Source organism: Vanellus vanellus (assembly GCF_965231255.1).
Source record: "Vanellus vanellus genome assembly, chromosome: 2".
Taxonomy (NCBI): Eukaryota; Metazoa; Chordata; class Aves; order Charadriiformes; family Charadriidae; genus Vanellus; species Vanellus vanellus.
In genome coordinates, this window is record NC_138906.1 from 136,713,616 (window position 1) to 136,740,725 (window position 27,110).

Sequence of the window (27,110 nt, forward strand, 5' to 3'; positions counted from 1 at the left end):
TTCCCTTTTAATTTTTTTTTTTTTTTCCCCCCCTGTAGTAAATAATGAGCTGCCGCCTGAAATCCGGCTTGCCAGTGGTCAGCTAATGGGTGATGACCTGTCCCTCCTTACTGCAGGAGAGCTGTCACCTTATATCAGCGACCCAGCGCTGAAGCTATTCCAGTGTGCTGTTTGCAACAAATTCACCTCTGACAGCCTGGAGGCCCTAAGTGTGCATGTGAGCAGCGAACGTTCGCTCCCCGAAGAGGAGTGGAGGGCTGTAATTGGAGACATCTACCAGTGCAAGCTCTGTAACTACAACACTCAGCTCAAAGCGAACTTCCAGCTCCACTGCAAGACTGACAAACATATGCAGAAATATCAACTGGTGGCTCACATTAAAGAAGGGGGCAAAACTAATGAGTGGAGGCTGAAGTGTATTGCCATTGGCAACCCCGTTCACCTAAAATGTAACGCCTGTGACTACTACACCAACAGCGTGGATAAATTGCGCTTACATACTACCAATCACAGGCACGAGGCAGCCCTGAAACTGTACAAGGTAAGCCGGTGACAGCAATTTCGGTCGGCACCTAGTAGACTAGGAAATTAACTGTTTCGGTGCTAATCGAACAAGACTTTGATGAATCAGCAGAATAAATGTTTACTGAACGTGCGTATAATCGAACAAAAACTATGCGGGCCAGTCGGGGAGGAGTGCTCCCGGTGAGTCGTGTTGATTCACCTGAGGGCCCCTTTAGGATGCGAACACAGGAAAAAACGTAAGAGGGTTTTTTTTAAAAAGTTCTCTCATGATAAATGGCTAGAGGAGTTTTACATCTTTTATAATCTTTTCGACTTTGTCCGTCACATTTTGATCAGAAGCTTGACAGACGTTATGGAAAATTATGATTTTTCCATACCGTGCACAGGGAAGGAGGTCACTTTCTGGCATATGTATTTGTTTGCAACCATAATCGATCACAGCCAAGTTATTTTATGTCGGTATTTTCAGTAAGCACACGAAACATGCCCTATTATTACCAAGGATATTCAAAAGTAAGCACTGTCATCGTTTTGTCTGCCCTTCTTTTCCAAGCCAATAATGATTTTTCACAAACATGAAAGGGTGTGGTGTAGATAAATATGTTAGTAGAATGGCAACTGTATTTTTATCTTTACTGGAAAAAACTATGTGGATATAATGAATATGTGGGAGTGATGAATACCATTTATTACACAACTTGTCATGACTTTTTCCAAACCCTAATTACGGGGTAACTTATTTTCTGCAGTGTGTTTACTGGATTGGCTTGATTGTCTTGGTTCAGTACAAAATATATCACATTCATTTCCAAGATGAATAACTTTGTAACTTATTAAAAACTTCTTTTGTCTAGGGGATATAAAAATTCAGGAAATATTGCAAACCATTAGTCACTGTAACAAGCTCTAAATATGATTAGAAAATCCATTTTGCAAGTGTTATCTATTGATTTATACTAGAAATCTGTGATAACTAAACTATCAGGAGTCATCTGCTGATTACAGCAACTATGCTGGTTTTCTAATCATGTTGAAAATGTGTACACACGGAACAAATACAGAAAAGCCTCAGCAGTCCTCTAGTTTAAGCGAGAAATAACATTTTGTGGGGGTTCAACCATGTTCCAATGGTGGTTCTGAGTTAACACGGGGTGCCCAGGCGCTAACATGGATTTTAATTTTGTAACCAGATAGTTGTAACCTAGGTGGGTCTGCTCTGGATAAAAATGGCAGTAACACAAGACTGGGTCTATTATATTGCCCCGCAATGCTGGCTGCTCTGCTAGTTTAATAATATCTTTTATTTAAATTGCATTTTTCCTTAACTCTAGGGAGGTGGGGGTTTTGTGCTTGTTTGTTGTTTTTTTTTTTTAAGGATCCAAAGTCCTGTTTTGAAAAGTGCCAAAAGAGCTGGGAGTACAGTGACACAGGTAACTTGCCTCAGCAGCAAAACTGCCTTCAGAAGTTCCTGCTCCCTGTCATCCTTGAAGAGGTTCCTTGCTCCCTCCAGTTCCGCTGACTGCGGAGCCATACTCTAAGTCAGGTTTTTTGAATGATCTAGGTTAAACATGGTTGGTCCCCATCTCTTTCTTTTTTTTTTTTTTTTTTTTTTGTAATGCTACCATTCAGGGGGATGCTGCTGCAAACCATGTCACAGATAGGAATGACACAATGGGAGATGGGAAGGCAGAGGGCTTTTCTCAAGATGGCTTCACTGCCAAAGCTTTGGACGCTGTTGAAAATAAGATGTCAGTTGCTTATTTTTTAAATATAGCTATAGGCATAGCTATGGATTTGCAAGGTACAAATGATCTCAAAAAAAGCACTGTCTCCACTCGGTCAACCCAATCTCTAGAGAAATCTTCATCAAATACGGTTGGGTTTGCAGCATGTCCTACACAACATTCGATTTAGCGTACTAAGGGAGCGAGCCTGAGCTCTTAGCTCTCATCACTAAGAGCGTCTTGCCGCTGAACCTGCTTCTTTGCCAGGTCCTGGTTTGTCAGGTCGAGCAATTCAGTAGTGCCTATGTGGTGCAGCTATCACACATGGCGAATGACCATCGCTGACCTTTTAAGTTCAGTCTCTGCATCAGTTAGGGTGAAAGACATCCCAGTGGAGAAGGAACGCATAAGCTCTTAGACACCCTCTAAGCTTCACATCCTACAGAAGGGCAATTGAGAGTGTACTGCTGGTAACCATAGGGTTGCAAGTCTCCTGATACATGTATTTTTAAAGACTTGTCCATGGGATTGCTAGGGAGAATAGGCTTTTTTAAAAAGTTTCTGTCCCTCATGGCTTCTTAGACAAGCTTGGAAAATTGAACCCCACTAAGCTTAACAACTCTCAGAAAGCAGATAGCATGTACGCCTGCACACATTATTTTTATATAATCTCATTTTAAGGCTAATTTGAAGGAGAGGAGTGACTTATTTAAAATATCAATTGGGGTATTAGTTGTATTATTTTTTAAGATTTGTAGTTGGCAATACTACAATGTGTCCCAAATAACTAAAGTGTTCCAGATGTGTATGCTTTATAACAGAATGGAATGCCTCTGTACGTCACCCAGAAAACTTTAATTTTAATTGTGGGTGTACATTCAGGCCTGGAGGTGGAAATAAATGAGATTTTGACAGTCCGTAAAGTTATCTGCTAGCAGACTTGATAGTTTTGTCAGGTCTTGGTGAAGCTGTTGACACCAAGAGAGTTGTAAACTTTTTTTCTCTTGATACATCAGATAAACTTTTAGAGCACCTAAGGAAAAAAAGAACATTAATTTGTATGAATAATAGATATATGCCTTGGGAGCGATATCGAATATTCATGAATTGTGTTTATATTCAAGCAGCTCCTCTAACTCTTTTAAAATTAAGGTGCTGTGAATATGGTTTGGCAATAAAAACTTTAATGCTAAAACCATCTGAAAGCACAGAAAAAGAATCTGTGACTTTGTTCCTTTGCTTTGTCAAGTACCTCAAAGTTTTTAGTCATTTATATTTATTTAAATGTTATTGTTTTGTGAATTTTCTTTTCATAAATGTTGCCGTAACAGCTTGATTTCCTTTCCTGTGCTTAACTATTGATGGAATAAAAGGATGTCTTTTCAGACCCGTAGCTTTTAAAGCGACCGTGAACATCAGAGCTTCTCTTCTCAAGCTGTATAATTTTAGGCAGTACTGAAATGTCACTTTTAGAGTTAGATTCTAAATGTGGCAAAGTGAAACCTTTAGCTGTTTCCTAAGAGATTTAAAAAAGAAACGGCCTGATTGCTCCTTACAGAAGTGCAGTATTCAGATGGTGTCGGTAGCGCGGCTGCTGGGAACCAGAACAAGGATGGCCTTACCCTGAGTGAACTCAGCTTGGCCGAAAGGAATTTCCCAAAGACTTGCCTTTGGAATCGTGGAGCTCGATAGTAGCAAATTAAACCACAGAAGTGTTGCGAGTCCTTCGCAGGATCCATCAAGAAGCATTCAGTGACGCCACAAGTAAACAGAGAAAGCCTCTATAGCAACAGAGTGCATTTCCATTCTGCGGGAGGAAGCATCCAACTTCTGCAGATTTGGGAAGCTGAGGCAGGACAACGATCCGTCTCTGTGGATACGAAGTACATATAGCTGGGACTGCTCTTAAGGAAGCCATTTTGTAGCTTAGTGAAATAGCTTCTGATTCAGGGAACCACAGATACCGTGTCCTGTGCTCATAAGATCGTTTCCAGATACTTTTAATAAATAAATAAACAGAGGGTAGCCTTTTTGCAAAGCAAACTGGTGCGGCTGAAAAGACGTTTCACTTAACCAAGTAACTGAACGACACCGTCCGTTTCTAATCACAAATAAATATTTGAAGTTAGTCTATCAAAAATAGTATTCCATTAGCTGATAATAGCTTTAATAGACATTACTTTTATATTGGCTATTTGCTGCAGTTTACGTTATGTGTGCAACTGTTTAGGAGCTCAGGGGAAGTGACAGGCAGCAGTTAGCAGACTAATACTCAGCTGTGTGAAAACTACCTTGGTTTTCCCTTTATTGACAAAATATTGATCCATAACACTATTAATGCTATGATTGTCAGCTCAATTTGGATAGATCGCTTTACCTCTTGTGTTCTCAAACGGCAAAGATATTACCCGAAAGGAGTGACCTGATTTCAGTTTAAGAAGGTTAAAGGTTAAAGGTTGGCTCAAAAGCATCATCTGCCTAGCTGCTTAACTTTAAACTGATCAATTTAATGAAAATCTGTTTTGCAGATGGTGTTTTAATGTCTTTGGCAGGATTTAGGCAGCTTTAACATTAGACGTATGCTAGTAAAAATTATTTCTTTATTTGACCAGAACAACACCTTTTCTTTTATGTTTTAAGGTAAAAGGCATGTGGGATATGGTATTTTGGCAAAGGACCCAGAACCAGAAAGTGTTGATGATCTTTCCATATGGGCTCCAAAACAGAATACCCTTATGTCTATTGCTAACGATGACTGAAGAAACAAACAAAGCTGTATTCATTTTTTACCATAATATTTTACTTTTGAACCCATAAAAAAGAATTTCAGACAGAACTTTCCTTAAAAAAGGCTTGTCTTCTTTGCCTAGGGTGGAATGCAACAGCATTAACATTTTTAACCTGGCAGAGCATGCCGATTGTCTCTGTCAGACCCTGTATTTGTAGATCAGCAGTATTCTTTTTCCTACTCACAAACCGAGTAGTAATTGTGTTACTTAGCGGTAGATACCATAAATAATATGGGAAATTAGTCAATCCAAATGGTAAGTTTCGTCTGATGGAGGTTATCTGAATAAACAAAGACTTAGATCCTCAGGAGTGTAAAGCAGAGCTTTGTGTTTATGTCTTCGGAGAATCCGGCCCTCACAGTTTTTTTGCCAAGATAATTAAGTTTCAGCACAAGCACGCCTTTCTGTTTTCAGATATATGCAATTCAATAGGAATTTCTTGGGCTGCTAATGCAATACTATTATATGTTAGCTTTGTAATTAGCTAGGACTCTATCCCTTTGCTGAAACGCATTGTAATATTACACACACAAGCATAGCTTGCATGTAGCAGTCATGAAAGTGGTGCCCTTTGTTTCATATTGACCTCCCAACTTATTTAAAAAAAGAGTTTACAATGAGCCTTTGTTTTGTCCACAAATGATCATAAACAGCTTTCTAAAGAGCCCAATAAAATGAGATAATCACGAATGTATAACATCACATATTGAAAGAGTGGAAGAACAAACGGGGCTTTTACTATATTTTATAGGATGGATTTATAGTCTGTCCTTGGGTCACTTAGGGCCAAGAATTTTCACGGTCAGCTGCTTGGTCCTGCGAGCTAGCATCCTCTGCAGGAAATGCAAATACCGTGCAGCACCTGCTCTTCAGCTGGGGTTATGCACCGCTTTTTTTAGAGCGAGGTGTCCACTTCTCTGCTGGTTCAAAGTCAAAAGCTTAATTAGACTAGCTTTTTCGCTGCATCTGTCATCAGCGAAGCAGAATAGTCTGTCTGGATTCCGTAATGCTGTTTGCATATTTGGATTTTAAATCAACCGGGGTATTGAATGCTTTACTCATCTTTATCACGTGCAGGAGGCACAAGTGGGATTTAGTCCTTAGGTAACTTTTAGTGTAACAGTTCCCCAAGGAACACTGCTTGGGCTTTTCTCATTATCCTTGTTCTGGATGAAAGCATCGTTGTTAGGAATTAACAACTGAGGTGGGGGGTGTGAAGTATATGCATACGGGGACGAATGGACTAACAGCCCCCATCACTTTGTTTGCTTTACTCTGTTTGGCATGAAATGTTGATACTTGGTCAGCCTGGAATGAACAGAAAGTCACATTCTTTTCTTTTCAGTTGTCCTGCGCTAACTTTTTAATTTAAAATCAAATATCCTAGATATATATGCCAGTCCAATTATTGAACTGTCATTGTCCCAGTATGATGGTAAAAGAGGTCAGGAGATTGTGCAGCATTGATTTGCATAAAAATCATTGTGGAAAGGAAATTGGAATATGTCTGCACATCAGAGGAGCCAAAACATGTTTTGCTTAATCTTATTCTTGTTGTTTGTTTAGGTGAAGAAAGCTGTTTTCAGTGATAAAGAAAAGTTATTCTAATTTGTTGCTAAACATAAACCTTACGATAGAGAATATTTCAATTTTTGTAGTACTTTCAGATTTATGTTCATTTAAGGTTTTAAATGTTTTGTGAAATTCAATTTTCACTGCAAGTTTTAGTTACTGTAATTCAGATTACGCTGTTGTGCTTACATGTATAAAGAGAAACGAATGTTCACATACCACCTTATGTAGTCAGCTATGCATAGCTATACATAACATATATGCCTACTGTATATACCTATACACTATAGACAAGTACCTTTATTTAAAAACAAACCAAACCAAGTTGTAGGCTAGCGGAATAGTAATTTCAAACCTACTATTTTTTATTTTAAATTTAAAATACAATAGTAGAGAATTATATTTCATGTGTATCTAATTTGATATTCAGATGTTGCCTGGCTCTCAGATAGTCCTAGATAACGGTCCTCGTTAAAAATAAATAAATAAATAATAAAAAAAAGCATGCATTGTGTTCAGCTTATGGTACGCTGCTAAAGCAGAAAGGTACTCTAAAATCATGCTTTAGAGAATCCCCGTGTTCTTCCCTGGAAATGCTGTCCAGGAGCCCAGTCTGCGTGCTGTCCTGGGTGAGGATGTATAAGGCCACCCTTCGGAAGGAGGCTGCGCCAGACTCTTGGGACACGACTTGCGATGGTCAGCCCGCCCAGTGGGGCCCGAGCTCGTAGCTCCTCTTGCCGAGCTGGAAGAGTGAGCAAGGAGGAGAGCAAAAGCAGCATAAAAAGGATCAGCCTCATTTATTCAGCGTGCTCAGCGCACAAAATGGCTGTGTAACAGCTGGTTTTTTGTGCCTGGAGTTCTTTCATTCTGACATTAAGAGAAATATGTAATTATTTCTGACTGAGATTGAAAGTAGAGATGCAGTGTATAGTGTACGTAAGAGTATTATGTCAATGTGAGTGCATGTGTATATGTGCATAAATAGATTGCAGCTATGGATTTAGCAGCCACTCCCTCCCAGCCTTGCAACATAGATTTTCTTGTTACCCTTAGGAGATTTTAGCTGATATTACGCAACTCACTACAGGTGTCTTCTCTAAAATTGTAATTACTGTTTACCAGACTCTCCCAGGTGGGATTTTTCTCCACCATCTCTTCCATGTATTTAAGAAAGAGCACTAAAAAAAAAAAAAAAAACCAAAAAAAAACCCCACCAGACTGAGACATGACAGGAAAGTTATATTTAAGTTAGATTTTGACATGCATATGTGTCCTTCAAATACACGGAAACAGTTCTTTACGGTGAGGGTGACAGAGCACTGGCACAGGCTGCCCAGGGAGGTTGTGGAGTCCCCTTCCCTGGAGATTTTCAAGACCCGCCTGGATGCAGTCCTGAGTAATGTGCTCTGGGCAATCCTGCTTTAGCAGGGGAGTTGGACTAGATGATCTCTAGAGGTCCCTTCCAACTCTGAAAATTCTGTGATTCTGTGATTCTGATTCTGTGATTCTTTGCTATTGCTTTTGCTAAGTGATTTAGGAGAAACTTGCCCTTGGTCTATGCATTTGTCAGTCCATCCAGACAAAATGCCAGAATTGGGAAATTATAGGAGGGTTAATGGGAATAAAACCTTAGGGACCTCACACGTACAGGGCTGAGCTTTGAGCAGTTTCATACACAGCTCTTGAGACTGTATTGGCTCTATATGTTTCTATCTTGCTAGACAGACAAATTAATTTCCTGCATATGATTTTTTTTTCCCTTTTGGGGTACCACTGGAGCAATGCTCCAGTTCAGTTTTTGTAAGGAAGGATGGAGAAGAGGCTGGTGGGAATTGCTGAGCAATACCAATTCTGATGGTGTTAGCAGGAATCGGGCACAATGCAGGAGACATATTTTATGGGATGAACTTCCATGTCTATGTTTGTGGGCAAATTACAATACAGTACAACAGGAAATGGCTAGTAATTACATTAAATGTGGGTAGGGTTTTTATGTTAATAAAACATAAATTACAAGCGGTAGCCTGTGATATTTTTTGACCCTGGTGATCTGTGTGTTAGGCTGGTGTGCTTAATACAGGCAGATAGTGCAGAATGATGGTCGTACTTCCTCGTGCCGATCTATAAAGAAAGTGAAGCTTTGCTAAGAACCGCAAGGCCTTCGCTTCGTGGACAGCCATGAAGGAGGATGTCGTGGAAATGACCCCCTCGGTCTGCAGCAGAAGGTGCCAGCCCTGCAGTTCTGCAGCAGACGGATACAGAGAGTATTGTGCGCCATAGCCTCAGGGGAAACTCTATGTGCTACTCTCCCTGTGGGAGGGAAGGCATTAAGATAATCTTTAGCTTTTAAAGGCAGGGGGCATTGAAGGAAACAAAAATTGAGCAAAGGTAGTCCTTGAATGATGAAGTGTGCAGATTCCCATGCCTGGGGCATCCTACTGCAGTAGCAGTGACAAAAACGGGGAAAAAAATGGTTTTGTCATATATGAAGGGTATGAGCAATACTCCTTGCTTATATGCATGAATAGGAAACTCTTGCTAATGGGAGCCATGAATGGTAATATATTAATCTTATTCCAAGAGTGGATATTTGACCACGTGAGTCGCCTAACAAAAAATGTCATTTTTTCTATTTAAAACTGTTATCCTGGAATGTTAATCAAACCATGCTGTTAACATGATTCACATGTCTAAAATACATGACTGTATAACTAGTGGTTTATTGCTGGATTGTGTGCGGGCAACCTAGCATGTAGGGACAGCATTCAGGAGTCTGCCCAAAGAAGAGCGTTTACTTGTAATCTCTGTCCTCCTTTGTAAACTTTCCCAAAGAAGAAGAACATAAGCCAGTTCCTTGCACTGCTCCTGGAGGGAACCATAAAGCCACCTCTACCCATAAAGGTAGCACAGAATCAGCTGTTCAGGGATAGTTTGCGCCCAAACTTTTTATAGAGAAATAGGTTACTCTTATTCAGAGAAAGTTCAAGATCAATCCTGTTGTGATCACCCTGTTTAAAACAAAGGTTTACAGTGGAAACTCTTCTTACCAGGACTTCATCAAGCACTTCCAATGGTCTATATCATCTCGTTCTCAAGTTGTTTGACACATATGGAATTTTTCCATTGACATCGTAAACTTGTGATTGGGCCTATAGCAGTGCTTGGCTGGGAGAGCAGGGGAGGTCAGTTGTCTCCAAACTACTTTATTAACACTGAAGAGGTTTTCCATGTGAAATCCTGAAAAGTTGCATCTGGCTCAAGTATCATACCAGCTGTGACTGATGTTATCCTTATGCTAAATTCAAAACTCTGGGTCCTAATGGCAAAAGAGAAGGAAGGGCACTTCTTCACAGAATCATAGAATCTGAATATCTAGAGTTGGAAGGGACCCACAAGGGCCATTGAGTCCAACTCCCTGCTCCTCACAGGACTACCTAAAACTAAACCATACGACTAAAAGCATTGTCCAGACGCTCCTTGAACTCTGGCAGTCTTGGTGCTGTGATCATTTCCCTGGGGAGCCTGTTCCAGTGACCAACCACCCTCTTAGTGAAGAACCTTTTCCTAGTGTCCAATCTGAACTTCCCCTGATGCAACTTCATTCCATTCAAGCAACAACATTCCTATTTTCTGTGTAACCTAGACAAAAACTCACTCTCTGAGAAATAGATGGAGGCAAAAATACTGAAGTTTTCTAATTGAATAAACACTTTGTGAATGACCAGAACCTTGATATTTTTTACAGCTATAACAATGAAACAAAGTCTAAGCAGGCTCTTGGTATTCTTGCTCTGTGTCTGCTAGTGATAAGAGCATGGAAAAAGGCTTGCTTTACTACTGAAATGAGACAGCTTTTAGTATCTAGATGTTACTATTTTGGAAGCACCCTTTGGCATTTGCAGATATGTATTCAGCTAATGAATGACTGGAAATTAGGAAGAATGAAGCTCGTGGAAAAAACGAGGCCAAACTGCAAGTGCTTTTGAAAACCTTATGTCCTTATTTGTCCAGAAACTTCTGTGACTCAAAATCTTTGACCCAGGAGGAAGTCAGGACCCTGATGAGATATATCAGGAGTCAGCTCTCGGATGACAAAGATCACGGCCACAAAAAATAATTTAAGGCTCATTTTACCAAATTTGTGTCCTCGAGTCATTGGGCAGAGTTGAAAGCACAACTGTATTGGCCTCTGGGGCTAACTCTGTTGCAGATGCATCTCGGAAACAGGTGTTGTACCTAAAGTTGTGGATATCCTTTGTCAGTTTTTGACTTGCTAAGATAGTCTTATAGGCAATGATGAATTGGATATGCTGTCAATGTGCTCTATCTCCCTGTTCCTATGTCCACTGGTATTTCTTGTAGCATGTCATGTGTCACCTGTATCTTCATGATACTTGAATTTCTGTGACTTATAGAACTCAAGGGATGAAAATCTTCAAAACTAGTCATTAGTAGGACTCCTGATGGGTATTTTTGAGAAAGAGCAAATCCTTTCTCAGTTAGACACTTTGTAGTCTCTTTGAGTGTTGGTTTGCTTTTTTTTTCAATTGAAAAACAAAAAAGTGGGATTATCTGTGACTCAACATACTACATGTAGCACCTGGACCCAGAAGTCTTTCTAGGGTGTTTCTTTCATGAGTTTTCCACTGTGCAGCTCAAATTCTGTGGCCTCAGCTACCTCAAAAGTATCAAACAGATGATAAGGTTTTCTTAAAGCGTTTTGGGGTATACAAAGGACAAGAGCTACACTGGTTTTGAAGAGTTGTATATGTAATATTTTTTACGATAAGGAGGAGAGTTGAGCTGGTAGTCAGTAAAAGGAGAACTCTGAAATCTCGTTAGAGAGTTGTAGCCTGTATCCCAGTTCACTCATTTTTAGTGCTCTGCACACACAAAGGCTTTGTGGCCTCACATGCTCACAACAGGAACTAAACAGATGTCTCTCCTTTACTTCTAGTAGTTGTTTGTCCTAATAGATTTAGAAGGTAAGCTCAATACTGTCTGGACTAGGAAACAGAGCATGGCCTTGGGGAAAAAGAAAATGTGTCTCTAACTGAGCAGAGGTGAGTGAGAGGTTGGCCCCCAATATGTTTGGCAGTCTAAATGGACCTTATAGAAATGTAATTAAGCATACCACTTAATTTCTTTACATATGTGAAGAAATATCTATCTGTCTTTCTGTCTGCCTATATTTATCTGCACATGTGCCTAATAGAGTGTCTGTTACTGGGAGGAATGAGTTAGAGATGGAGCCCGACGTTGTTCATGCTCATGAGAACTGAGAGAGACAGATATTATCCAACACTAGTGTTAGGGAGGAAGTCACAGCTATTGGAGACTGGGTTCCTTGCACAGGGGGTGCGGTGGGGGGAAGCAAAAAGGCAGGTGTGTGTGCTTCTAAAAGCGTACGCTTCCCAAGAGCATAAACAGAATTTAAAACTATGTGTGTCCATACATACCCCAGGCTGCTACTGTCACCTGCCATAACACTGTACAAAGGTCTAGGTAAGTTAGTGTCTGCTGTAGTAAAGGTTGGATTTCCATTTCTGTTCTAATTTCCTTCTCCCAGTTACTCATAATTTTCTTATGGGCACTTTCAGGGCTGAAATTATCAGGATTTGGTCTGGGTGTAAAGAATATTTCTTTCTTCTTTGGCACTGTTTCTGAGTCACGTAATCATGAGATATCCTTCCAACCTGTCCTAATGAAAATTACTCCATCGCAAATAAAGTTAGTCAAGTACACCTATTGCAGCAGCTGTCCATAACAGAAGAGAGTGTTGTTTTAGGAGGAACAACACATTAATAGGTGAAGTATGCAATCATTGTCCTATCACAGCAAATTATACCGTTAGTCCACCTTATCTAATCTCTTTGCTCCAGACTGGCTAACAACAGTTGCTTCTTAAGCAGAGCAAAAAAATCTTTTGTGAGCAAATATGGAATAATGTTGCTTATACAGGAACATACTTTTTCTTCTCGTATGTCCTCTGTACTTCAAGAACAAATAATTAACATCATATGAATTCAAGTATCTTTTTTTTTCCCCCCAAAAAAAGTGGTCTTTGGGTGGTCTTATATGTACACAAACATCAAATCATAAACTATACTCTTGGCTCAATCACATGCAGTGGGAAGGAGTTTCACAGGTTAATTTAACGTGCATATAATTTTTCATCTTTTAAAAATTTCTGTCTTTCATTTAAGTTACTAAGTTTTTTTTTGTTTATTCATCTGGTAACAGAACAAGAAAGATCATGTGTTCTTGCTTTGTGATCTTTCTATATATTCTTTATATCTTCATAATAATCTTTATGATTATTTTATGATCTTTCTATCATGTCTCTCTTTTACTTACACTGTTCATACACCAAAGAATTTCAATCTATTCAGTGTTGCTTTTAGTGGCAGTTTTTCCACATTTCTGCTAATCCCATCACTGATCTCTGAACTCCTTCTACCCTTGCTAAATTTTTCTTGAGATATACAGATATTTCAGAACTGAACACTCTGTTCTCAGTGGAGCTGTGTGATCTTACTGTCCCATGCCTGGTGCACCCAAAAATATAATCTGCTTTAAACAAATCCTATTGCGTTCTATGCTGGAAATATGTTGCTTTTCATTGTATGTCTCTTCCCACGCCCCCATTCGTACTGATGCCCAAGTGTCCTAGAGCAGTTACATTTAACTTGGACACCGGTAACATGTTTGATTGGTTCAAGTTACTCATTCTAATATACATTTTCTTGGATTCATTTGTCAACACTGAATTTCACCTGTGTGCTCGGCTAGCTTTAAACCTCTCTGGCATTCCTGATGGTTCTTTGGCTGGTCTTGACTGGCATACATTCTTTTACGCCCTCTGCAAGATCAGTCCTGGTTTGATGTTAGAAGACCCAGAGGTAACTTTTGTTCTGTTAAATGGCTTGTTAGTTCCTCTAGCTCATTTTCTGTCTCTGTCTGTTTCTAGTCCGTGACTTTTTTTGCCACTGTGTTTGGTGCCTACATTAAGTGGTTAGGCCGCCTCCTGCTTAGTCAGCTGAGAGGGAAGAACTCCAGCTCTGAATTATCCCATGGAAGAATTAATTTCCCCCTAATATTAGGAGAGTGAAGGAAAGAAGCACCCAGCTTACCCCCGTGTCACATTGCCTGTCTCTTACGACAGCTGGCTCTTGATGCTTTCCAACATTTATCGCTGTACGTAGTGACTTGGGGTGAAAACACCACTAGGCGGTTAACTATTTGTTGAGCCTGAAGAACAGAAATAGCTAATTAGCCATCTACCTGCAAATATTTATCCCAGATATTCATTTGCTGGTGCAAAACAGATGTTGTTTCTGCACGTGGACTATCAGGCTGAGCCATTACTCAAATAGAGTCTTTGTAGTGTGCTCTTTTTATACTCTTCAGTGCTAACTTTAATGTATTATTGATTGTTATTAAGGTACACCATGAAATACAGATGGGATGTCTGTAGTGGTTGAACTCATACTGTGGGAGCTGTGTTGACTTTTGGATTGTTCTGGCCTTCATGCTGCTTGACATTAAAACCTTTCACATTAGGGTTTAGAAGAGAAAGAAATATATCGTAACTAGGTTACCCTGTATGTAGTGTGAAGTAATGTGAAAATATGATGCCAAATGCCCTCCCCACCAAGTCAGCACAAAAATTGAAATGAAATACTAATTTCAGAGCAAGCCAGGAAGTTCCCAGTTCCCCGTGTGAGTATAGACAAACACTAGTTTAGGGCAGTTGCCACCTGAATTTGAATTAGCTATGCTACCTGCCAGTGGTGAAGGAAGTGCTAAAAGTCGTGGGATTTAGGGATCTGATTTGCAGAAATGCTGAGTGCTAGTGGCTCCTGTTGATTGCGTGTGTTTAGCATCCCGGGGTCCAAGGTCACGCTGAGGTGGTGACCGGCTCCTCGGTGCCTCCGTCCTTGCGCAGCCCTCCTGCCTGGGTGTATTGGCCAGTTTGAAATACACAAAAAATGCATCAGAAGATCAATTACTGCTGAAATGTCACTACTGAACCCTGTAATACTGCTAATTAGTTAAGCAAAATAGGCATGTTAATATGCATTTATCTTGGCTGTAGCTCACAAAATTAGGTTTGAAATATTTTAGATTGTCCCCTCTCCCCCTTTCAGGAAAGTTAAAGTACGTAACTGTTGGGTTTTTTTCCTTTTTTATTTCCTATGCCCCTGTAAAATTAAATACTTGTAAATGGTTCTCCCTATCTCCAGCAGTTTGCATCTTAGGATAGTTTACTTCTGTTTGAAACTCTTAAAGAGGGAATTAGTCATTGGAGAAAACTTGAAACACGGAAACGTATGACAAACACACAGTCGCAGGACAGCCCGCTCTAACCTTGGCTCAGCTCCCTTGCTGCCATTAATGGAGCAAAAGAAATTGGAGATTTGATGCACATTCCCCGCCGTGGGGGAGGGCAGGGTTGCTCTGTTCATGTCAGGGAGTCCCCGGCTGGCAGGGAGCCCGCTGGGCGTGCGCTGGCCTTCCCACCCCACGCTGCGCAGGGGATGTGCCAGGAGAAGGACCGGGAAGGGCAGCAGCTCGAGCTCACCTAAGTGTCTCTGTGCCGAGAGTGAAATCCCCCCTGTACGGGGAGCTGTGGGGAGCTCCCGGGTACAGCCAGCTCAGGGGGATGCTGGTGACTTTTTACCTGGGGCAGAAAGGCAGCGGCTGCTGTCACAAACCGTAGGGTCTGACTGCAGTCCTGCATTTTGACCCCTTGGCTCAGGTAGGTTTCGTTTCTCACGTGCTCACCTCGCAGGGAACCTGGCTGGGCTGTGCCAGTGCGTTCTGGGCTTGATGGACTCCCACAGTTGTTTCCAAGCGCCAGTTGTTCTTTTTTAGTTGCTAAAACATATACCAGGCTCTCATTCGTACACCCCATCCCCCAACTTTTCATCCAGCATGTAGTTTTTGGTGAGGATTATTTCCTCAGTTTGCCACGAAGATAAAGATATTCAGCTGCCAATGGCACGAGCAGAGTCCGTGAGGTTTTCTTTAGACAGGTCCTACTGTTAAAAAAAAAAGTCTAAACGTTTGCAAAGACACAGGAGAAATACAGGGGGTTTACTGGTTCTGCGACTTTTTATCCTCTGTAGAATTTGTTTGAAGCTTTAAAAAAATTGTTTGTTTCCCATTAAAATGGTGATGAGAGGAAAGAGACAAGGAAGAATGTGGGCCAAATCCATCTTTGTTGTAGTATTGCTGATCTCGGTAGTGCCACTCCAAGAATGGAGTTGACCCTGGAGTTTTCCAAAACGACAATGTTTCTTAACTCTCTCAATTGACTGGGACATGGCTCTCCTGTGGTTTGACTACTGTGGTTTGTCACTACTGTGAGAAATTATCCAGTTCAAAAAGTTCTGTTATTTGGGTAATTTCTTGCTGAAATTGATGGTTACTGTTTCTGTTTTTCTCCCAAAGTTTATTTCTAGGGTTTTTCCATTTGTTTCTGGTGCTCTAGAGAAAAGGCTAGATACAAAGGGAGAGTCAGAGAGACTGTTCTGCAAAGAAGGTGTGAAAAAGAGGAGAGGATTTGAATTTGGAAGTGTTTTCCCTCTCACCAAAACAGCTCCCCTGTTTGATACAGACTGTGTGTTGTTAGAACAACATGCACCCCTAAATACCTTTTACAGATCAAAACAGGTTACTGGGTATTGATAACCATGACACACTTTGTGCGCATGCACACTAGGTCACCTCATCCATAGCCTGTTTCTCCTCCTAAATTATTCCACGTTTGTGAGCATTTTTTAAGCAGCTACAATTTAAAACCAGAAAGCCTCCACCCTGAAAGGCCCCAACCTGTCAGAAACATTTCCTCTCTTGCCTCAAGCTTGGAATTTCGCTCCAAAACGCCACCTCCCTCAGGACTGTGCATAGTGTCATCTTTGCCTCCTGGTTCACTCTCTGCAACCTCAGTTGCGCACACGTACGCCCGGTGTTTACCACCTCACCCCATTCTTCTTCTTCCTGCTCTACCAACATCTCTACGTGTCTGTTTTCACAGGGCCATCTACGTCTGGAATGGTGTGATTTCTGCAGTACTTAGCCTGATTTCGCTCTTGCCAAGCCCCAAGCTCCTTCGTATTTTTTCTCTTTTCTGCCAATAATCTTTAACCACTTTCTCTTGTGTATACATGTGTGAGTGTTTGTGTACATTATCAAATATGCATTTCTAATTATTTGGGATGAGTGGGACAAAGGTTTTATTGTCTCGAGCTTGAGTTGGCTGTGTTGTTTTAAGTAATAAAGACAGAAAAAGGTATGCTGACCATCCCACAGGAAGCTATCACGCATTTTGAACCTCCTGCATATTTTGCATTAGGAAAAATATGTGAGAAATTTGTAGAGTGCTCTTTTAACTGTATCAATGCTCTTTTTTCATATGTCTGCATGTACCAAGCCAAGCTCCACTAATACTAAGGGGAAAAAACACCGCTGTGACTTTGTGACTAATATATTTTAAACTGTCTTACATTTTTCCTATAATAGCTTTTCCATACATAATAGTGTTTCAGTTTGAAGGTCTGACATCTCAAGGCCTATCAGAGCTAAAAACAAATGCTAACATTCTGTTGGAAAGCTGGAAACTTCCCACCTCCAGTGCTATAAAACTCCTTTTTCAGACTCACAGATCACAAGATGAACACATCATTGGTAGGAGGCCCATCCTGGGTGTTGGCCCAATGTAATTTGAAAAGAAATGTTTCCATTTGAAAGAAGCAAGGAAAAAAGACTTGATGGTGGTTTGCAGCAAAACCAAACTAATGGCAGCTGATTTAAGCTACCTGGGCTGGCCGCATTATTAATAGCTACCCTTGGAGACAATTTTATGTCTGGTTTCAAGCACAGAGATTGTGTTGACACCATCTTCTAAGACTGATTTGAGAGTCCTCTGAAGACCGTGCTCCTCAGGTACAGAAGTGTGCCTTGGAGGGCCGGAGCATTCTTTGCGAAGGACGCTGGACCTGTGCTGGGTTCGCACTAGCAATCCAAATTTTTCGATGTGGCATCAATAAGGTCGGGATGCCAGCAAAATACAGCATATAAGAGCTCCGGACTGTGGTCTTTCATTCTGTTTTAGGCATAACCACTGAGGCAAATAGGAATAATAATCTGGCTATATAAAGATGTCAGACCAGGGGCTTGATATTCTCAGTACATATCCCAATGAGAGTCTGTGTTGTTGTTTAGAAAGGGTTAAGATTTGGCCCAACTCAAGCAAAAGGTAAATTTTGTATTGACTTTGGTGGCACTAAGATTTCACACGACTGTTAAATCTACGCTATATAAAGCTTTGTATACATGCGTATGTATATAATGTGTATCACAAGCACGTACAAATGTGCTTCTGTGTATTTTAGCCAATTATATAACCTAAGTGTCTTTAAACAATCTAATATGCGCAAGTCTAGAATGAATGAACTAAAAAGTCTGGATAGTGGTAAAATATTCAGAGAATGTAATGGAGGCATGTTCAGCACAATTGTAATATTGAGGGTTTTTTATTCCATTTATCAGGTGCCTTCCTCTACTGTAAAATCATGGCTTTTTTCTTCTAGTTACATCGGTTTTCAGCTACAAATGTTTCACATTATAAAACTGTGTAAAATAGACTAAAAAGTAGGAAGTGTAAGAGCGGATAAGCTGAAGACTTAAGTGCTTTGGGCTAACTTCTCTTACCAGCTTTGAGAAATACAGAGGGAATCTGTATTTGAAACCCCTCATCAGAGCAAAATGAACGTTTTAGCATTCTTGGACACAGTATCAGGCTAACATGCTCCCGGACTGACATCCAGTGCATACTGTATAATTGCCAGCCTGCTTCTCCGAGTGCCTTGAAGATTACATTTTTTTAATGTCCCAATATTAATAACCAGATGTGATCTTCTTCCTGCCCAGGGGTCAAGCTAGCTGGCCAGGTCAGGCTGTTTGTCTGTGTGCACAGACTGTGAAGTCTATTCAGAATGACAGGTATGGAGGGGGTGGGGGGTTAGGGTGTTAACCTCAAGACCACCAAAAGGGACTTCTCCCTGCTGGGAACAAAGACCAGCAGGAGCTTCAGCCTTTTTCAGTACTCCTGGGATTTTAACCAAGTGAACAAAAGATGATGCACAGCTGAAGAAATGCTCTTCACAACTGATACATAATTTAAGATGCTCAGTTACAAACAACCGGATATGTATTTGTGATTTCATTTGAGCACAGTCCAATTATCTGCAGTCAGTTAATATTTTTGTATGCGTAGTTTCTGCGTGCTGCTTTATACATTGAGAAGATGCTCAATTGCTGGTGTTCAAATACACACTAGCCTTGAAAATAGCCCTACCACTTAAAGCAATAGCATTAGAACACCAGCAGTTGCTATGGGGTGTTTCGTGCCTTCTAGTTAATGTTTGGCAGTCTACGTGTAGAATTATTTTATAGTGGATAGTATGATACAGTTTCGTTAAACATATATTATAAACCATTTACTCCTCACTCTCTCTTTTTGTTGGGGAAAAAAAAATTCAAAAGAAGAAGCTATTTGTTTCCTAATTGATTTTCTACGTTAGTTGTTCATTGAATAGATAAGTAGTGCCTGTGATATTTGATTACAGAGCAAGGCACCCATTTAACCTTCCGTTCTTTCCTGGCCAGGATTTCAAATACAATACAACGTACCTCCCTTAGGCTCAGTAGGATTAGACTGCTAGCAGTAATCCCTGATGCTATGAAATAGACCTGATAGAACTTCAACTCACTTGTTTAGGATTATGCTCATGAATTTCAGCTCATCTAGTTGCATTAACCCTTTGGGAACTTGTGTGGGTTATGCTGCTATAAATAATAATAAATATTATAATAAACAATGGTAGATACAGATCAAAACCTATTACCGTGTTTTAAAGAATTCACTTTTACTTGGTGGTCAAAATGTACAATTCACACCGAAATGCATTTAGCCACCGTAGTACAAATCCTCAGTTTCTTTTAATTCTAATGTTCAGAAGTCTTTTGCAGTTCAACAGTATCTTTAAGCAGTTCAGTCTCGATTTGTGCATTGATTTTTAAAAATTATTTTAATGAATTTTAGTTCTCAAGATTGCGCTGAAAGGGCAGACAACTGATACCTGCTAACTGTAGAGCATCGGTGCAGAATCTCCCAGTATAATGACTTGAACGCAGGCATGGTCCTAGGGTAAAGAGGAGGGATACTGGTACCTGAGATATATCACTTTCTGGCTTTTCCTCTGATAGCAACAATCCTGATAAGGCAATAGTGACTTTTGATGACCTGTGCCCCAGTCGAAAAACAGAGCGAGAGTGCCAGACCATTTCTGGTGGACCGCTAGACAGCTGGCAGGCAAAAGCGTTGTAATCACTCCAGATTTGAACTACTCTTTTGAATTGGCGACTTCTATTTAAATGCTGATTTTTAATCTGGCCAAATCACTATAGGGAAAAACTCTGTAGTAGCAAGAAGGAACAGATTTTTCTGTCTTTCCTTTTCAGGATCCTAAAAGCCACCAATTAAATAAATATTGTTTCCTATTACCAGTCCCTTAAACTGTTCAACCTTTAGTGGAAAGGCTCATTAAATATTCACGTGCACAACTAATTGTATTAATTATTGAAATGAATATATATATATATGCTTTAGAATATTTGAAGTCAGTGGCAATGAAAAAATGTGGAGAATTTGACTCGGGAACTCTAACCTACTCTCACTTGGCAGAAGATTGAGTCAAATTAGGACTGACTGAATATGCACATCCAGGCATCAGTTGGTGAAACTACTGTCCCTTCATTACATCTGCACGTGGAATTGCTATATTTAAAGGCAAGATGACAGGCAGGATCAGTGCTACTAGCTGCAGTTGATGACACAGGCACCAGGGCATTTCTTTATCCCTTAGACATTATTAAAGGGATGCCTATTATTGCAGATCTGTCGGATACTCTTGATACATTTGATGATAAAGTGGTATTGATGAATAGCTGAAGGCCACGAGAGCAATAAATGGAGTTACTCTTGAGTGACTCCATTCTTTTTTTGCGGGAGGACTCGGGAGTGGGGGCAGTTTGGGGTGGTTGTTCATCAGCCCAGTGGGTGCACTCATGTGCTCCCATGTGGAGTATTGCTGAGTTCTAGTCTGTCACCCTTCTTGATCAACATATGCCCAAGGCCATTACGGGAGAATCATCTGTGCTTGAGGTGGGGGTGTCTCCAAGATGCAGATGATTTTTTTCTGCACAACTATTTCATCAGACTTGGGCGGTGAAATCAATTGTTTGACTCGGTATCTTGCCAGGCTTGGGGTTTGGATAGACCGGCTGTGTTGTAAACCGAGGTCATGCTGGTGGGATTCAACAGTAGGTAGAAAAGGCAAAGGCAGCATCGTGTAGCTGTCCCACAGTCATAAGCCTTTCTGGATTGTGTGTTTGGCTGCTGAGGTAACCCCAGGAGTGATGAGCACGCCTTCATCACTTATATATGGCCGAGTGCTAAATGGATGGATGTTGCTTCTCTTTCAAATCAGCTGCTTTCAATTTCTTTTGTTTCAGAAATCTCTTCCAAAAAATTGTGCTCGGTCCTGCTGCTGCTGCTCAACCTACAGTCATTTGCAATATTTAATACATTTAAACTTTTGTGCTCTGTTGGTTAGTTTTGGTTTGACACATGGTATATTTCTGTTCCCTGATTGATTGCAAATGTGCCATTAGAAATTGGCTGTTTTGTGAACGCTCAGTTAACACATTCAGGATGTGCTTTCCTCGGATGTTCTGTGGTATGCATTTAAACATAGCTGTTTCTGAAACAAATTCCTTGCTTAGGTCAGCAGATTTAGTTCACAGAAATTCATGGAAAACAAACAGCCAAGAGGTGGGGCACGGAAGGAACTAATTCAGGAATTTAAGATGAATATATCCAGTATTTTCCAGCTCTCCTTCTGATGCTTTAATTCTAAACGCAGAACTTAGTGGCCCGTGCTTTGCCACGTTCAGATTTGATGAGAAAAGAGAGGTAAACCTCCAGACTTTTGGAAGATTTGAGCTGCCAGGAATATAGCTGTCTGCCCGTTAGCCGGTGCTTCTGACAGCGAGTAATTTGCAACTGCTGCCCCAGATCTGTTCCAACTCTCACAACTTGTTTCTAGTTGCAGTTTCACTCTGTTTCAGCCTATAAAGACTTAAGTGAGTTGGACCCCGATTCTCTCTGGAAACCTCCTTTCACCTATATAATTCAGATCAGCTCGCAGTGCCCTGGGCTTAATCTCAAAGATGCTGGAAGCTTGTGTCTTCAGAGGGTGGTTGGCAAATGCAGAATCTGCTTTCTCGCTTTCTTGATCAAAGTTGGTAATTTTTGATCGTTCCACCACATATAGCAAAGTGCATTTGTCTCAGATTCTTACAGGATAAAGGGCGTAAAGGGTGCCCATGGTGGGAAAGTTTGTTCTTAGGCAAAAAGAAATTTTGATGGCTTGGATATCAGTACTATTTATTAACGTGCTTTTACTTGGCAAAGCGAAAAAAGGTGGCTTTTGTGTGTGCGTGTGTGTGGGAAGGGAATCTTATTAAGTCTAAATAAATAGACTGTAGGAACCATGGTAATGCTTTACACTTCTGTAAAGCCTTTATTCAGAGGCTTTCAAAATGTTTTAACAATGTTAATTAAATTCAGTGCTCCTCCACTCTGTGTTAGCCTAAGTGCATATAGGGCCATCTTCACGTACATACTGGGAGACTGGAAGGAAGCTTGTGTTTAACTGTGTGCAGCAGCATTGCACTGCAAGTATTTTCAAGGCAAGTGAAAAAGAACAAAAAAAAAAAAAAAAGAGCTGTGTTCAAGTGAAACTGCACAGGGAATTGCCCGTAGGTAGGCAAAACATAATTACAAGTTGAAATTTGGCCAAGACATTTGTCTTAACACTCTTCCTCCTTTGAAAAAAATGTGCTACGTACTTAATAACTTTATTAAGTACAAGCAGTTATGAAATCTGTTCTTTGTTTCAACCAAAAGAAAACATTTCCTAACAGGACAGCGCTGTTAAACACCAAGCCAGGGCACTGACTCATTACTAATTTAGACGGAGAGCACCATCAATGAATTACCAAAACTCTTTTTCTTTTTTGTAGCACTGTTGTTTTCCTTGGAGAACTGCTCTCCAAGTACTGACCCTGCTTTAGCCTGCGAGATCTGAAGGGATCACAGCACAAGGTGGTATGGCTTAGGGCTGTATATAAAATGCTGAAGGACAGAGTGAAAGCCAGCCATGTGCTCCCTCTACTCCACACTGTAGTAGGAGAGGGAGGTGGCGTTCAGTGAAACTCAGAGCTACTCTTGTTTTCTGCAGTGAATAATCAGCCTGTGAAATTCCCCGCTGCAGCAGGGGGTTATCTGGATAAACAGTTTATCAGGATTTTTAAGAAGGATAAGGGGATGAACATTAATGATGTTTCTGATTATGTGGGCTGAAACAAAAAGATACAAGAACGTTTGGTTCTCTATTATTATTGTTAAAGTCGGGATATAAACAGACTGCCTTCCAGGGTCAGGCAAGGATCCCTCATCGCGCTGCACGCTCGTTTAGGCTCCCTAAAGCTTTATGTTTGTACCCTGCTTTTCTGTGAAGCTGATACGCGCCACTTGCACAGACAGCACGTCGGAATAGCTGGGCCAAGGGTATGATTCATAGCGTTACTCTCGCGTTTCCGTCTCTCTGTCTCCCTCAGTGACTGTTCTCAGAGGACGGCATTAGACTTCAAAAATGAATGCAAGAATCGAGTGTTTCAAATGCAAATAAGGTGCCTTTCTATTGGCAATTTTTGTTTTGCTAAGGCAAGGTACTACTCCAGCAGTAAACAACCGAATCTGCTTGTCTGTTTTGGTTTTTTTTTTCTTTGTGAATTTATCACTCAGCATGGGAGAGGAGTGTCTGTGTCATAATTAGTGTTTCATTTATTTAATTTGAAAGTAAAAACAACGGACAGAAAGGGCCATTTGGCAACTAATTAATTTGCTTCTGCTCAAAGAACATGACAAAAAGTTTCCCTTCAGATGAGCGTTCGTAGTCCCATGGACTTGCATTTTCACATTTGAGTAATAATTCGTCGGCATTGCATTACTCTATAGATAATTTGATATCCTAAGTACAGCATGTAAAAGTACAGACTTTCAGTAACGTTTTTTAAACGCGGATGACTACTGGAAACACTTTATAGATCATTCTAAGAGCAGTTATGATTCAGTACCACGCAGCATCTCTCCACATTTTGGGGAAGGACGACAATTTTATTCCACCTCTTAGAAGAGGACGGCGCATCCGCTGCCCGGCTCTTGTGGTAACTCGTTTCTGCAGAATCCTTGTGGGACCACGCGAGATAGGGCTTGGCTCAGGTTACTGTTTCGCGCTGCAGTTTTGTCGGCGTCGCAGTAACACGTTAACTCTGTGTGGTAGCCGTTATTAATTGATCGTCGCACTCTGCTCTGAGCAAGGATTAGGAAGAGAAACTGCAGTGTGGCGATCATTGTTATCAGAATAAACAATCCAGACCTACCGAGGTTGTGTCCAGATTACTCTCTGGGTCTTCCACGGCGACTCTCCAGCCCTGGCTAGTCATTCTGTATGGGGAAACCAGGTCCGAAAGGGGATGGGGGAAGTGGAAGTAAGATGGTGCGGTGCAGGGATTTGTCCCCACGCAGAGCTGGGAGATGGCAGGGCACACGCTTGGACTCTCTGCCTGGGAAGCACTGCTGGTTTCTGTAATGCAGACAGAGTGTGGGAGAGCGGAAGATTTGAATTGCAATGGAGAGATCAATCTTCTGTAGGGAGGGGCACGTTGTTGAGCATGGTATTTTTCACTTTTCCGTATTTCCCCTTTCCCTGCAAAGCATTAATAATGTACTGGAGAATTCCCAGACTTAAGGATGTCAGTGGGCCTTGAAGAAGAGCTGTAAGAGGGAGAAGTATTGCTTGACCCAAAAGAACAGGAAAGCTTCTTCCGGTAGAAAGGAAGAAAACACATTGATTATTTGAGGAAAGACCTCGAAGGGAAAATTGAGATGCAATTTTTTCCAGGCAGCCAGGCTGGCTGTAATGGTAAGAACTACAGAGCGAAAAACATTGGCCCAAACAAAGGTAGGCGGACCCTGGAAGGTGAAATGGTGGGGACGCCAGGGAAAGGATTTCAAATAAGAGCTTCTTCAAATAAACTCCAAATAGCAAGAGAAACAAGACTATTGCAAAGTAAAGATGAGAGTGAAACAGTTTTATTAGTGTCGTTGCGTGAATGAACTGGCATGTCATAGCTTTTTATCATATCTTTCCTGCATATCTCTGCAAAGATCTGTAGTTAGTAACACTGGTATTACAGGTTAGCTAATTGTAAATATTAATTGTAATAACATTGCAATGTAAGCGCTGCAACGCACCTTTTAAAGTCAAATATCCTTGTAGAGGAATCAGGTTTTTCTTTGTTATTTCTAGTCTTAGCCAGAGGTGTGTAGAAGGGGGAGGGGAATGAGGATTATTTTAATCCCCAAGTCAGACATGGGTATGTGAGTGGACACTGGCATGCATACCAGCTAAATCTATTATTCTGAAGCAATGTACAGTACCTCCTAGTATGGACACTGATAAATAACGTTGACCTAAAACAGGAATGATTTTAAGCCACCTTCACTTATCCAGCTTTATGGAGATCTGAAAATAGAAGTTGATTTGTCTTTGCATCACTCTGTATATATGGTTCATTAAATGATTTAATATAATTAGAAGCAAGACGTCCATTCTCTGAGTCACTTATTTTGCCTTATACGTTGTCACAGTAAGTTAGAATAAATTGTAAATAAACATAGTAATAGCATTAAAACCAGAATGTAAAAATAGTATTTATTTTTATTGATCACATCCCCAAAGATCTGATCCAAATTCCTTCAAAATAAACACGAGATTTTTTTACTCTCTCCTTTTAAAACTGTCCTCTGAATCAGGGATTCAAACCTGAAATAACACAGTGGCATTTGCGGACAGTCTCAGAGAGAAATGCAAGATTCGGTGGATACTTAGGGTTGGGTTGCTTGGGGTTTTTTTGGTGGTGTGGATTTTTTTCTTTTTTTTTTTATTTTCTGTAGCAGTGGTATTTCTTGGTTTAGCTTGAAGGATTTTAGTAGTTCAGGCAAAGAGGAAGCTTTTGTCTCTAGGGTTCGCAGTTTAGCCTCTTCAACAGAAAAGGTTCAATTTCAGAAATATTTTTAAGCTTTTTAATAATAAGCGATGAGCCAGGTTTTTAGAAAATACGGCTGATGTAGCCACTAAGTAGTAATATAAGGAAATAAAAAGTCTCTCCTCAACCGTCCCTTTTGTGTCATACGGCAGTCCTAAGTGGAATTTCTTTTTTAAGTGCGCGTCCAGGTCAGATTGTCTTTCCCCTCAGTGGCTGTGATGAGACTCAATCTTCCAACTGTTAAACAATATCATGGTCCCCAAACACTCAGCAGGGAAAGCTCAGCAAATATGAGACATATGCTAATAAGAGAGTGGGTCTCCTTTTTTTATTTTTTTTTATTTTTTTAATGCAGATGCCAGATGACATATCCAAATAAGGACTTTAAAAATGCTTGGTAAAAGTTTATTAAAAGATGTCATTACTGCAATTCCTCATGTGTGTCCCTTTGAGAAAAAGTGGTCACTTATTAGAGACTAGAGACAAAACATTTACTCGTATAAAATTCTCAATAAAGCACATCAAGACTTGTTTCCATTAGTATTGGTCCATGAATACTTCATGTGCTAATTTAGGGCTTAGGGATATTTAGTCATACAAGCCCTCCAGTCTGAAACAGACATGTACCTTATTATTATTATTTCAATGTCAGTCTTTAATGTTTTGAATATATTTATAAAACATACTTGTCCTCTTGATAAAATTAAAAACATCTGCTATGGCTTTTCAGTTAAAATGTTGTGGACATGCAAGCCTGGTGATAGGTCAGTCTGCCATTTTGAATGGCAATTAAGCTGACAGTGCACCCTGTACCAGTGAGACTGTGAAAACAAACAAAAAAGGCAGATGGTTCATTTAGTTTAGTAATTGTAATTTGTTGTTCATTAAAAGTAATTCCCACACAGGCATTCTCTATGCAGATGGAGTATACGGAAAATTTTATTCTGCCAACCTGTCCTAATAATTATTTTTGTTAGTGTAATTTCCACCAACATTTGATAGGCAGCTGATTAGAGCAGTGTGATTTCGTCAGAATTAAAATTAATTGTAAATTTTGCTGCTTTCATTAGTCTGCTTTTATAACTATCATGACCAAACAGCAGGGGTTTGGATCTGAAATACCAAATATCACAGCAGCATTTATTGTGAGTTTTTTTCTTTTTGAGATGATCGAACCTTTTAATTCAAGGGTTTATGTTTGGAAGCGTTTTTTTTATACCTACAGAAGGTGAAAATTAGTAGGAAAACTATTTCA

The 27,110-nt window shown here is 40.4% G+C and overlaps 1 protein-coding gene across 1 annotated transcript in view; it reads left to right on the top strand.

The window, feature by feature from the left end:
* ZFHX4 (zinc finger homeobox 4) overlaps window positions 1–27,110 on the top strand; it is a gene marked incomplete at its 5' end in the record, with an annotated part of 129,496 nt that overhangs the window by 3,671 nt on the left and 98,715 nt on the right. The window contains one exon of the mRNA XM_082479242.1: window positions 39–541. Coding sequence (XP_082335368.1) covers window positions 39–541 — 503 coding nt within the window. The remainder of the gene's footprint in view (window positions 1–38; window positions 542–27,110) is intronic.